The sequence below is a fragment of the Pseudopodoces humilis genome, chromosome 6, assembly GCF_049639895.1.
Source record: "Pseudopodoces humilis isolate 2021_Gansu_Grassland_sample_001 chromosome 6, ASM4963989v1, whole genome shotgun sequence".
NCBI classification, from domain to species: domain Eukaryota; kingdom Metazoa; phylum Chordata; class Aves; order Passeriformes; family Paridae; genus Pseudopodoces; species Pseudopodoces humilis.
This window is the reverse complement of record NC_142205.1, coordinates 22020266-22035097: the sequence shown is the minus strand read 5'-3', so window position 1 is coordinate 22035097 and position 14832 is coordinate 22020266. Positions and strand designations below refer to the sequence as shown.

Below are 14832 nucleotides of genomic sequence, written 5' to 3'. Positions count from 1 at the left end.
TGAAAATACTGTCCTTCTTGCCTGTGCCAAGCAATTGTATGACTGAGAGGCAGAGAATGTGGTCTTCCAGAGCATGTGGCCAGCTGATGAACTGTTTTTCCAGCCATGAGTAGCACTACTGTACTAAAGCATTTTAAAACAGCTCCAAGCATTAAAGTAATTTCTATACTACACGAAAGAACTAATAAGAAAAGAACATGTAATTTACTTACAATAATTGCAGACTCCCTAGCTTTCTAAGCAAATATTCTGTGCTTTATTTTTGCAAGGTGGAATGAAATAAAAAGTTACTCTGTGAGGTTGTCTAGTTACAAAAGAAAGAAGCTTATTATATTGCATATTAACAGGACACATATTCCAAAAAAGCACCTTGCATCAACTGCAAATATTTTAAGAGAGAAGAGGCAATAACATAAGGATGCATAACAGTATCACTATGAAGAGCACTGACACTTTTTCTAACTTCTTAAATTAGCATCTTTCATTGAAGAAAGAGGGATCCTGTGAAATTATACGAACTGATTATTCATTAAAAAAAAAGAAAAGAAAAAAAGAAAAGTAAAAAAAAAAAAGAAAAAGAAAAAGAAATAAAAGACCCAGCTACTGCTAGCTGGATTGAACAATAATCAGACTGAAAAGTGAACTAGCTATTTTTTGGGTAGATGTTTCCTCCTGGGTCGATTATTGGAGAACCAAATAATCTCTGAATAGGATGTCTGTATTTGAGAAAAGGGAAGATATATATATGCTAGGTGCAAGCAGCACTATTAATATCTCTCTTTGAACTTACCAGCTGCCTGCTAAATATTGTACAGTATGCTGTTTCTTTACACAGAAGTAGCATTGCAAGGTTTAGAATCCCCTCCATCCCTCCCATTTCTGCAGAATAGCTGATGCTGGATTTTTGATCTACAGATTCATTTGTAGGGCAGATCATTACATTTAACTGATTACTGTACTACCTCAGAAGATGGTTTGGAAAAGCTCTTGAGGGTCATGAGAAAATAAATTGTATAAATCTCATGCAGGCTATTTCTTCCTCTACCCATTACATAGAATGATGGAAATCTGACTTCATGTTAATCTTATTCTCACTAATATGGTCATTCATAATAAATATAATACTTAACCTTTCTGGAACGCAGCTCCAGAAATTGTATTTCTGTCAAGAAAAAGAAGTACAGTGACTTAGCAGAAAATATGTGCAGTCTTCTGACTGAAAATGCAGCTTGTTTTTAGACTACATAAAAACCCATGCAGTTTCTGTGTTACATGGAAAAGCTGTCTGATGAATCTTGTACCCATTTACAGTGGGCCAAGTATAAAAAATGGGTATGTATTTAAGATTTAGAGAATCAGAGATTATTCACAGGAAAATGCATTCCCATCCCTAAAGCAGATTAAGGAATTCACTTAACAATTGTTTAATCATGTAATAACCCCCAATGCTTGATTTCAGTTTCTGTGTATATCTGTTGTTCAGAGCCAAAGTATACGGAAAGGGATAGACATCCTTTGCATCTTAGTCTGGAGGCTGTGAAAGAAGACCAAAACTTCCTGGGGGGAAAGCTGCATATCTTGTCTTTAAAATTGATCACTTTGTCTGTTTCGATAGGTTTCAAAATATAAAAAAAAATTTCAAAAGCTCTACTTTGATATTTACAGAAGAATCTTTCCTGTTGGCCAAGACCATCTAAAATGGGATTAATATCTGCAGACATATAGTTTACTTCAGATCAGTGTCAAGAAATCCTATAGAGCCATTCCTGATATGACCCACTCCATTAGATGGAGTTCTTACTTGGATGGGTTTTAAATCAGATGCAGAGTGAGAAGAAAAGTAATAATTTGATATATCTTTCTTGGAATTTACTTTACTGGAAGAGGTGTACTGTCTGGCTCCAGGTATTTCTCTTCATTCCCTTAAAAACTATAAATAGTAGTTGTGTCCTTGGGGAAAATTAAATACTGAAATGCCCAAACACAGATCACTTCTGTTGAATTCCTCAAAAGCACTGGGTACTTAGAATTCCCCCTGAATTGGATGTTTTCAATGTAGACACATTTGACTGACTTTTGCCTCCCTATCTTAAAGTCTGTGTTGATTTTCCCAGGAAAGTGAAAGCCAAATACAATTCAGGCATTGCAGAACCTGTGTGTTCTTAGTTTTTACATTAGGAATAAACCTTAAAGAAACACCAGAACTGAAACTCGAGTTGAGGAGATCCAGCAGTGCAGGAATAATGGAACTGGGAATTTTCGCTGAGCTGGAATGCACTCAAAACTAATTATCAACCATTTGTACTAAGCAGAGAGTGCAGCAATATACTTCATGGAACAATTAAAGCATGCATTATACTGAGGAACACAAAGATACAAACAGTAGAAACATTCCACTCCACAATTTATCATACTTCCTCTTCAATTTCAGTGTGATTTAAGGACACAAAAAATATTGTAAATTGCTAATATTCTTTTAAAATCCTACTGGAATTCCAAATTTATAATGCTAGGTTCTTTAGGTCTATGGAAGCTGGAAGAGTTTTATGCTTCCCTAGGGACTGTTCAGGAAGGGATGCTTGCTCTTAAATTCAGGCCTGTCAGTTGCTCCCTTCTGCCCTTGCCCTGGACTGAAAGTGCATAAAAGAACTTTTATACGTCCCCAGTAGGTCTATGAAAAGAGGAGCTTCAGAAGTACTCTGTGGGGTAGCTCAGCAGACCAAAAAAACCACAAGGAATGATGCAAGAGCTCACGTTACATTTATTTAGATGTGGCAACTCTTGAGGACACGGTGAGACCAAATTCAAAATGTTTGGTTATTCTCGTATTTCTAAGTGGTCATCTGTTCTCCATCAGCAAACAGGGAAGATAACTGGTTATGGATACTGTTAACAGGTTCAAATTAAAAACAAGCTGCCAGTAATTCTAATTGCTGTTCAGAGTAGGTAGGTAATGTTTTTACTGTTCTTTGGTCCAGATATTTTAAATGACAGGTGGAGATAACCTTTAAGGTTTGTACAATCCCAGGCATTAATTGAGCAAACCTTAACAGGTAACAGACTGACATTTAATTTCCATTTCTCTTTTTCATTTTACAATCTTTCAGGGCATAGTCATGCAAGGACAGCAGTTCAGGCAGAGACTGTATGGTGCTATGCTGATGGAAAAGCACCTATGTGTTATAATTTGCAGGACATATGTAAATGTAAAAGTTCTAGTGATGCATTTTTATTTTGGTATTGTTGTGCAGTGTAGAGTTTAAGCAGTTCACAATTTAATAAATATACTGCATTTCAATCTTCCCATGTAGATTCCAAAGATAAGATTTCTGCATAAATTTTGTGTGAAAACTTGTATATTCCCCTCATTTATGAGTCCTCATAAATTATTCTGTAGATCAAAAATAGCATGGTAAGTATTTACCTACAGTAAAAGCTATGAGTATGCAAATTATTTGAATGATAATATAATAGGCACTGATTTTATACAGCAGAAAAAAACCCAAACAAAAACCCAAACTTGACAAAAAACCCAGCCTAACCAAAATCCAAACAACCTCCCTCTCCCTTAACTGAATCAAGTATTAATAGTGTTCAGGCAGCAAGAAGAGAACTGTGCATTTCCAAAGTCAGTGTTCACAGGAAATTAATTTTGCATTTTTTTTCAGAACTGTTTCCTCCTTGTGCTTATGAATATGTGTTAATTTTGATTTTGTTGTTTCATATTTGGAAAAAAGCTTGAGATTTCCCACTTATTCACTGCACTAATTAAGGAATTTAATTTTCTCTCCATCCAGTATTACAATGTAGACAAGAATTGCCATAAACCAACACTTTCTAAAATCAATATATATCAGGTAGCTAATTCTGAATAGTTCCATTTAATCCCAGATCTGTGTCTCAATTCAAAAAGCGGTAATTGATAACTACAAAAAACAAAACAAAAACCCAAGCAAAACAACCTCCCCCCAAAAAACCCCCCCAAAAACCCAAAAAGCCACCAGCCAAAAAGGAAGTGGAAAAATTTATAGAACTTTCTTAAGAAATGGCAAGTTGCCCAAAGTCTGCAGTGCCAAAGTCAATTTTTCATTATGTTACTATAAATTAAAAATAATTATCCTTGTTGAAGTAGAATCATCTTCAATTTTTGTTGTAAATGAAATAAAACCCATCTGATTATGGTACAGAAGAGAAAAAAACAAATGTGCATAAACAGATATCTGTGGTTTTGCCAGTCTAGCCCCTGGGAGAGCTACTACTTTGGCCCATGCTTAGAAAACCTGGAATAAATATTGAAGTCATTGTCTCACTGCAACCTCTGCTAACTGTGATATTCTGTTTAAAAATTCTGACTTGGCTTGATTTCTTTAGTAACAATATCAAGCAGGCAGTTCTTAAAATCTTCAAGATTCTGAGCTGCTAAAATATGCAGCAATAGTATGTGACAAGGTTTCCGTCACTATCAGAGATTTTACAAATCCATGTCTAAGGACACTGGGTGTTGCTACATGAAAAACTCCATGCCTTTCTGTTCCAGCTCTGTTTTTATTTCATGAACGGGAAGATAGAAAGCAGGAAAATAAACCCAGAAAACTAAATATAGTCACACAAGATGAAAGCTACCCAAACTCTCTAGAGATCTGGGCCAGTGTGTGCTTGTGAAAAATGGTGTCATGACAGCATCAAACCCAGCCCAGACTCTGTACTCCAAAAGCTGAGTTCTTATGGTAAGGTCTTTGTTCTTCAACACTCTGAAGCTAAATAAGAAAGTGAGGCAAACAGGTGAATGAGTAAGAGCCAGAGATATGGTTGTAAGGGTATGATAGAGGTACAGAATGACACATGCTAAAGGTTGCTCCTTGTCTGATCTTTGGCATGGAGAGACATAACCTCCAGCCTTCACAGAAGGCAGTGTTTTGTATCCCTTCTATCCCACTGGATTCTGTGGTTTCAGTTCACAAAACTTTTAACATTCTTCCCTTAAAAAAATAATCAAGGACTTGCAGTTTTTTCTCTGTCTTATAATGACAAGACTAAAAATTATAGTTGACTTGGCTATGTTTAGGTACAAAGGAGAAAAACCTTGTACCTTTTTAAAAGTATTTTCTTGGCAAATATATTATAGAAAATAAAATTTGGGATAGTGAAGGCATAGTCTTAAGACTGTTTTGTATTGAAATCTAGGAAGTGATCATGGAGAGAACAATCAGTTGTGTATCAGTGTATCACAGACTCAGAGCCACCTCAGGTTGTCACTGACCTCCAGTCTTTTCATTCTCTAATACCTGGCATCCTAAATTGTCCTGAGTTTATGACATGAAATAGCAAATGCTGATCACAGCAGATAGTTTTTCACTGCTGCTTGACTTTTCTGTACGTCTTTCTAGGCCAGCTGATAATGCATGTGTGAGAATTACCAAGAATTAATTAATTGTGGCTTCCTTAAACAAGTTGTCAATAAGTCTGTTGTGATAGTAGTACAATCATACCCATCTTGCTATGAGGACTGATCATTAAAAATCCTTCTTTCCTTTCCATTAATACTGAGTAATCACTGTTAATCTACAGAGCTGCATAGGGAAATATTTGCATAGCAAATGCACAGCAATGAACGTAAAATATTTTAGAAATAAGAAAATCATGCATTTTTTACTGAGTCATGCATGTTAGGATAGACAACATTATATTTTTATTGTAAAGTAAAACATTATTTTTATACCCACAACAAAACATGGACCTGCAGAACTTTTCAAACAATCTTCAAGCAGCTTCATGCGAGTCTTTTGCAGCTCAGGACTGTCCCATTCGTCTGCTTCAACTCCCCAGTACAAGTCTATGACCTAGAAAACAGTATGCAACATAGTTACTTATCGTATGCCCTTTCTACCAATCAAATTAAAAATTAGCTTTGCCAACATCCTGTGCACTAGGCTTTGCCCTTCAGTGTGGTAAAAAGTAATGGGGTCTACGTACAGTCCTTACACCGACTGGCAGGATTTCCTCTATTCCAGCCTCTAACTTTTCCTCCCCGATAGTCCCTCCTGGGACAGTCTCTCATTTCATAGTCATATGGAGATCAGTGTGACAGGATCTTAATTTGATGTAGTCTTTTATTTGCTACTAGATTGCATATAAAAGATAGGCAATAATAATGACAAAAGAATTGAAAAAAATCCTGTCTCCATGAAAATTAATGGGGATCCCACTGTGGATCACAGTCAAGACCATGACTTGACACCCAGTGTCACTTGTATCCACAGGATATAAACTCATCCATAGGAATGGTTTTACATTATCATACTTCCTTTGCTAGCTGATCTTTGTACTTTGGAAGCAGAGATTGTAGAGATATGCAGTGGTGGAGAGCTTGCTGTCCAAATTTTCGTATTTAGCTACAGACTCAGTTTTGTTACCCTAATTAGTTGCAAACAAACTCCTGTAAGACACTATTCATGTTATACTTATTTGAACAAATTAAGTGATGACCTATGATTTCACTGTACATTTTAACTAAAAAGCTGAATTCTTACAGTGGGAAATCAAATTTAAAAAGATATTGATCATATGTATGAATTACTTTTGGAACAAAATTCATGGTACAGGCTACTACTCTCTCATTTACTACTGATTCTTAACATCTTGTATGTTACTTTAACAAAAAAGTCCAAATAGATAGTTTAAAAACCAATCAAAATTGTATTAATACATGAATATATTACAAAATTACAGTTTATTTTAATATTGCTTGTTCTGTGGAAGCACTCTGCAAGAACCAGAATCATAAAATTAGCTGTTGTCCAAACAACAACTAGATTATAAAATTAGCCTGAAGATTTAATATAAGAACTAATAGTGAGTTGATGTAAAACTAAATTTCAGCAGTTTACAGCTGTTTAATCTTCTTGGGAAATTTCTCCAACCAATACCAACCTTTAAGACCAAATCCTTGAGTTATTTACACCTGTGAGTAATTGCACAACCAATAGTCTCATTGATTATTTCTGCCTTAAAAGTCTGTAACTCACATCAGTGTTTGCTGGAGCAGGCACATTGTTACTAAACATGACAGGTAGTGTCCTGTGTGACTCACGATGAGTGAAAAAAAACCAGGCATGGAATTACATTGAGTGTTTTTTACAGAAACTCTGTTGCAAAATTTTGCTGGAACATGCATTTTCTGCTCTACAAAACTGCATTTCAAATAACCTTCCTATTTCCCTCACTTGCACAGATTTCTTTTCTGTCCTTTGTCTTTTAGTCTCATTAGGAAATAAAGTGTTCCCTTCTTCCTCTCTACTTTCTGTTATTTATTAATACAACTTTATTATTGAACTTCACATTGCATTCATGTGTCTGATTACTTGTGCATGATATATGATAAAGCTTAAATATTCTCATTATAAAATCCTTCAGATACAGATCTTAGTATACAGTAAAAAATGTTTTAATTACTTGTTGAATGGATTTATTGTGCTGCTGAGGTTCCTCTGAAATGTGAAAGCAATTTCTATTTTAATTAACTGTTCAGAATTCACAATAATTCTGTAAATGTGAAGAGGAAACTCTCTGGAGTACCAGACAATGGTAGGGGCTCACTGGCTGTTTGTTATTTTAGGGGGTAACAGCTTTTGCACATAGTATCTTAACATGATACAATTTTGTCCTGCAAGAGCAAGTATTTTACCAAACAAACCTCTGAAGACACCAAGAATTTCGAAGTAAGGTCTCATCAGTGCTCATTATGCTAATTAAAATAAATAGGATTTACAAAATGAAAGAAATTGAACAAGGAGACAATTATATCTGATTTTGAAGCATGTTTTTACTTATGCTTGGAAAAACTGTGACAAACACTCAAATTTTCAAGGTCATGTGACAACTGCTCCTTACCCACAGTGGATTGCCACTGGTCTAGTTCAATTCCACACTAGTCACCTAACAAGAGACTTTTCATTCATAATTCCAGTGTTTCCTTTTGCTTACTTCAACTTTTGTCCTACAAGTCCTGCAGTTTCACAGATTTTGCTTAGGAGATAAAATTATTTTATTTACATGTCTTCCAAGAGCCTAAAAAAGAACTAAAAAATTCATTAATGTAAAATTCTGCTTTCCTTTTAGCATATATAGCCTGTTGAAATTATTTGAAACAGCTCATTGTTTTGAAGAAGAAAAGTGTACGCTGCTAATTAACTGTGTTTGGTTATCCTCCCAAAATTTTCAATTACAACTACTTTCTTTAACCAGTCAATCCTCTCCTGTAAAAGTACGGTATTTCAGGTCAAAATCACCATGCGCTCTGGAAGTCTTTTTCTCAGCTCATTTTCTTTCTTAGCCACTAAGTGTGTCTCTTTCTGAAATATTTTCTGATAGAGTGAAAAAAAGGCCATCAAGCTAACAAATTCATAGTGCGATTGAATATAGGCAGTCCTGCTTCCACTTGTAGGGTGCTTGTGTTCAGTAACAGCTCCCACCAGGCTGATGACACCTCACAGATCTCATGCTTTGCAACAACTGAAACAATTCTGAGTGCAGCAGGTGACTCAGTGAAACTTGGAGTAATGCATGTACTCAAATGCTTTTCTTTTGGGTCATGATTTATTAGGTAGAGGGTGTCCTGAACAGTGCCTTTGTGGTAGTCATGTGCGAGGTAGTTATCTTTTGGTCAGTAGAAGACTACATATAAGGATGAAAAGTTATGTGTTCTGCTCTGTAAAGAGAAATATAAATTTATTCCTGTATCTGAAAATTGCATAATAATTTAACATTGCACTAAAATCTGCAGTCTTGATTTTGCACGCTAACCTAAGAAATGTAGTGTATTTCAGGATTGGAATAAGAAAAAAAAAGGTCTTGCTAAAGTCTAACTCAGAGTCTCTTTAAAAATGATTTACTACTTTTCCTTGTTTATTTTTGTACATTTTCCTACTTTTCTTCCACAGAATGTGATAGCTTTCTAGCAGTTTTCTGAACTGTGTCAGTAGAGCTGTCTTTCAGACTCCATACCACATAAAGATGCTCCTGGTGTTGAAACTATATGATAAAATAATTTGCTTCCATGCACATCAACTAGCGTAAACTTAATTGTTCCTCCTCTAGAGACTACCTTACAATCTGTTTGAAAAAACATGTGTCCTCTCACAAAGACTTCAGTGGATTATGATCTACTTAGAAGAGATGTTTCCCTCACCAAGGTGTATCCTTAAAGATAACAGAAATAAGGGATTGATATTTTCAGTCAATATCACATGGTAGTAGTACAAGAAAAATATTATTTAAATATCTTTTGCTATTCTTTTCATGTACCACTGCAGCTGGGACTTCCCAAGCAGCTGATGAACTAGGACCTTCAGATGAAATTCTTTTATAGCCATAATCAAAAATCACTGGAATTTACCACCATGCAGATTCAGCAGCTCCACTGTGACTCAGGGAATTAAAACCAAATATCCTAATTTAAGAACTTGTTATTTTGATTAAAAACCAGCTGCATGTGCATCAAGAATAATACACTGGGAGGAACAGGATGTTGCATAAAGGCATTAGCTGTTTCAAACTAAGCTACACTGTGGAGAGATGCATTTTTGGGGTCACTAAGTATGCAGGGAAAACTTGTGGATGTAGAGACAGAATTTTTGGAAAACTGAACATCATTTTTACAGCATCACAAGTTGTATTTGTTTCTCTTAGCAGAGCAATGGTTCCAGGCCTGCTGACATATAACAGACTGTGAATTAGGACATATTTGATTTAAACTACCAGTGACTTTAACAGTCATATACAACTCTCTATTACCATTTGGCTCTTGCCAAAGATGTGAACAGATCTATGTCTCATAAGACAAAGGAAAACATGAGCTTACTGAAGCCATGGAAATCTACAGTTGACATGAAAGAAAGCAAATTCCGTAGTATGTAATCACAATAATAATGCACCATGTACAATTAATTTTGGTAATCAGTTTCAGTATTCACCTAGTTAAATTACTTTCCACATCACAGTGGAACTGGTTTCTAGAAACACAACACAGTAATTCAGATGTAACACTATTTCTTCATTATATACTCTGAATAACTAAAATAGAGGTGGTGCTTTTTCATCTATTCAGAATTTACCTCAAATCTGCTTGAAAAATAAGTTAAGTGCATCAAAGGTTGAGAGACCTAGGCCTGCTCACAAATGAGAGGGGATTTTATCCAAGAATAAAAATAACCTAGAGGTGGGTGTCAAGAGGAAGTAGCAAGGCTCTTCTTGGTAGTGCCAAGCAATAGAGCAATAGGCAATGGGCAGAAACTGCTGCACAGCAAGTTCCACCTAAATATGAGGAAGAACTTTTATGCTGTGAGGGTGACAATACACTGGAACAGACTGGCCAGAGAATGTGTGGAGTCCTCTTTTCTGGAGGTATTCAAAACCCATTTGGATGCAATCCTATGCAACCTGGTCCTGGTGGACCTGCTTTAGCAGGGGTGATGCACTAGGTGACCTCCATTGGCCCCTTCCAACCCCAACAATTTTGTGTGTGATTCTGTAAAATAAAGTGTTTGTAGTTTTCTATTTTACCAGTGATATTTTAAAATGTTATCTGTTCTAAATAGAGTAAATTTCAAGTTAAAGTAATGCAAGATTCAACACAACGAAACGTACCTGAAATTCCAGGCCATAGTTTTCTCTGCAGAATTCCCTCAGCTTAGGATACACATGTTCTCTTAGGGCCCTCCTTTCTGCTATTGTATCTGTGTTGTGGAAAAAGATGCTATTAACAATATTTATACAAACTCTTCTTTTTGTCAGGGATACAGATTTTAAAAATGAACCCTTAAAAATGAACCCTTATCACATATAGAGTGCTTATGAAAATCAGGTGCTGGGATCTAATTCCCAAATTGTATGTTGTACAAACAGATGGAAGCATTAGCATGTGTAACAATACATGTAAAATCACATAAATATGTTTTTATGTGTCAAAATTATGCTTCATACACATTTGAATGTTGCAGCATATTACAATTCAGTGGAGCTGAATTCATTTTGTAATTCAGCAGTCAGAACTTCTTTATTGTTTTGATGTCTATTTAGTTTCCAGAAAGCTGAATTTTACAAATAAGAAACACCATGGAAAAATGAGATATACCAAAGATGAAAGAGATTACAATACTTAGAAACAAACTGATAACACAAACTAACAAATTTGTCTCAAATGTATAACTTTCTTTACCATCTTTAATCTAATAGTATCTTGAAACCATTATTTATCATTAATAGCATTATTTATCTGTGGCCCAGATGATTCCTCCTATACCTCCTACACCTCCAAATACTTAGTTCTGATATCATGTTATTCTTACCATGCAAAATGACATGTTTTGATAATGAAGTACAATATGGTGGCAATGACACCAAAATTATTATTAAGTTCAGTATGTCCAAGTTAATCTGAACACATATATATAAAACATACCACTTGCACATACATACATACATCAAATATGAAGTCAATTTGGTTAGTAGTGAAGTCTTGCATAGACAATAAATTTTATTCTCTTTCACAAGACTAAGATATGTGATGGATTTTGCTATACTGTAGCTGAGTTGAGACCACTGTTGCTACATTATTTCCAAAAATAGAACAAAACTGTTGTAAATCACTAGCTCTGAGTGCCATGTGATGAAAAATGAAGTGTCAACCGATAAATGATGGAGAACACCTACCGCAGGTAATGCATTATTTGTGTAACTGCACTGAAACAAAACAATAGATTACAACTGATTTGGCATTTCCCATATTGTTGCAAAAACGAGACATATATGCAAATCTAACAATGCTTTAGAGCCACAACCAGAGCTGATATATCTGAGTCGGATGTCTGCTCACAGAATCATGGTCACAGATCCCTAATGCTTTTATCTAAAAAAATCTAAGGAAGTGTGAAATCTGTAATTTAATTTATTACACCAAACTAATACTATCCTTCTCGCTATTTAAGTGTATCTTTGAAATATTACACAAATGTGTGGTGTAATTACCACTTATTTTCACGAACAGAATGCAATCCAGAAACATCCAGAGAATTATTTCTCCTGAAATCTTGCATCAATGTAAAAAAGTCTATACCAAAAGGCTCAAAAGTACAGTCAGGTTTAATTCAATTTATCTGAATTACCATAGCTCTTCCTTCACAAAATTTTGATGTGGAAAAAAGTCTGAGACACTTTCATAAAACATCCCTTCTAAGTGGAATAATGTAATGCAATGTACTTTTGCTTTAATGTTTTAAAATATACTATGCTTATGTGTTATGATAATGGTCCAAGAAGCATTGAAGTGCTTGCTACATCACAAGCTTTCCATTTGCCTGTCCACACACCACACAAGGTGAGATCTGAAATCTAAAGTGTAGAGCTCTTACATATCCAGGCTGAACACTGTTAATAAGAGACCCTGCTCTGGGCTCCATTTGGATGAGTGTAGCCTCAGTTTCTCTCAGGCAGTCATTATGCTCCTGCCCCTGACACTAATGAGGCTGCACCAGGAGTGCTGTGCCCAGTTCTGGGCATCCCAAATCAGGAGGATGGGGAGGAAACTGGAGAGGCTACTGAGAAAGAGGCCAAAGCACATGGCCTACACAAGGAGACAGAGGGATCTGGGCATGTTTAGTCCAGCCAAGAGTGTAAGAGGCAGCCAATGCAACCTACAATTACTTCTAAGGCATTTACAAATATGATGGAGCCAAGCTCTTCATGCCAGAGAATACAACAGAGACAACAATAGCATATTACATCTTGGAAGTTCAGGCTGGACACCAGAAGCTCCTCTGTCCCCAGAGCTCTTCAAGATTCAACTAGACAAGTTCATGGCTGACCAAGTTTCTGTTGAGAGCACTTCAGGAGGGAGGTTAGCCCAAGTGACTTGACCTGAGTACCCCTTGCAACCCCTTGCAACCCCTTACAACCCCTTGCAACCCGTTGCAGTGATCCTCAGGAGCAGGAGAACTTGCAGGTTTGGCTTGGCTATCCAGCCTGCTTGTACACTGCCTGGGAAGACTTTTGCTTATGTCTGGGCTAGTGGGAACAAGGCTGCAGAGTAAAACACCTCGTGCCAAGGACCCAATGTCCATGATGTATGTTTTTCAGAGCATTTTACTTTACATCGAGCCCAACCCTCACAAACATTTGGAATGCATTTGGTGAGAACCTGGAGTTATCTTCCTGCTTTTTATCAAAAAGGAATCCAATTCATGCACACCAAGATCCCTCTGTGATGTGAGTCAAAGTGTATTAGATAGTGATGATCAAGAGATTCACTTCGCTTGCAGATCTGGTTGAATACAAACACATCATACAAATATTTAGGAATGGAGTGAAAAAAACAGCACTCTCAGCTCAGAGCTGTCTGTGTTAGTACATAAAAGGAATGGATGAGTTGCACCCTCCTTAGGATTCACAATCATTAATTTTCTCTCATACTTTAGTGTCTAAGTCACCCTCTCCTTGCAGAATGTAGTACACAGCTAACAAGGCTAATTAGTCAGAGGGTTGCACAATGCCAACACAGCAATATTATTTTGGCTCCAAAGCAATGGTGTTGCTGTACCTTGTGATAAAAGCTAAATGTGTAGCTTGCTTTATTTGAAATACTTCATTTTTTTACCTTCACAGTAACTGAGACCCTCAGATCAGTCAGTGATAGAAGATTATATATTCTATTTTCTTCATCTAAACACAGGTTAATTTTGCCATGCAAGTTTATGAAAACAAAGAGCATCATATCTTCATGGTCAAGTAGAATAAACTCTGTTGAAAACTGACTTACTACTTCATTACTGAGATAAACCAAAATGATTCTTGCCTTTTTAAATGAAAATCAATCAAGACTACAACTTGGTTTTTAAGCTACCACAACCCACAGTTATTGTTTGCAGTTACTTAAATGTGACAGCAGACAGAATGGTCTTAGTAGGGATATAAAATAGGCTAAGTTGCAGGAACAAAAACAACAAAAAGGAAGTATTGGGAAAAAGCAGAATTTAAGAATAAACATAATATAATGATAAATGGGAAATATTTTGCCGGAGGTTTACAACAGATAAAACCATGTTCTACTTTTTGGCTATGTCCATAGGATTTATACTGCAGAACCCCGCTGGCTCTAGTTTTAGAACATGGTGCTGTTCCCTGCAGCTTAACGTGTAGAGTCTTGTTCAGAAAATGAAACAACACACTGCAGGAGTAGTGCTACTTTGTAATAGCTTAAAAATTAAATAGATAAAACATTCCTTCAACTAGAACTGTGGTCAGGATAAAACATTTGGCATTCTGTATTTTTATTCCTACCTCCATATCTAATGGAGTGTGCTTATCTAATTGGAATTTAAGTCTGGTGCTTATATTAATTAATTTTAAGAATTCCTGTATTTGAAATAAGCTTTGAAACTTTAAGGAAACAGAAGTGTATATATAGTTAAGATGAACTCTGGTAATTAGTATGGATGGCAGATAAACTGGTTTAATTAAATATAATCTAACTTGATTTAAAGTGACAGCAAATCTGTGAAGCTGGCAGTTCTTAACAATGTCACACAGGCAAATTCCACCTTCCAGGCTGCTGCTGCAGATGAACAGATTAACTAAACTACATTCTTCTAGCAGCTGAAATAAGACAGTAGTTTTGAGATGAGCTTCTATACCTTTCAAAGTTAATTCTGATACTCAGAAATACAAATAATAGTTCACAATAAACTGTGGGAATAAAGCTACATCTGAAAAAACATAAGAAAAAATTAAAAAAAAACCCAGCCCTAAACTTGCCTCCAGTATTTAAACAAACCCACAAGA

At 35.9% G+C, this 14832-nt stretch overlaps 1 protein-coding gene across 1 annotated transcript in view; it reads right to left on the bottom strand.

The window, feature by feature from the left end:
• NWD2 (NACHT and WD repeat domain containing 2) overlaps positions 1–13115 on the bottom strand; it is a 34028-nt gene extending 20913 nt beyond the window's left edge. The window contains exons 1-3 of the mRNA XM_088056468.1: positions 12948–13115; positions 10645–10815; positions 5724–5840 (exon numbers count right to left, since the gene is read on the bottom strand). Coding sequence (XP_087912594.1) covers positions 5724–5840; positions 10645–10815; positions 12948–13115 — 456 coding nt within the window. The remainder of the gene's footprint in view (positions 1–5723; positions 5841–10644; positions 10816–12947) is intronic.
• Positions 13116–14832: the final 1717 nt, after the last annotated feature.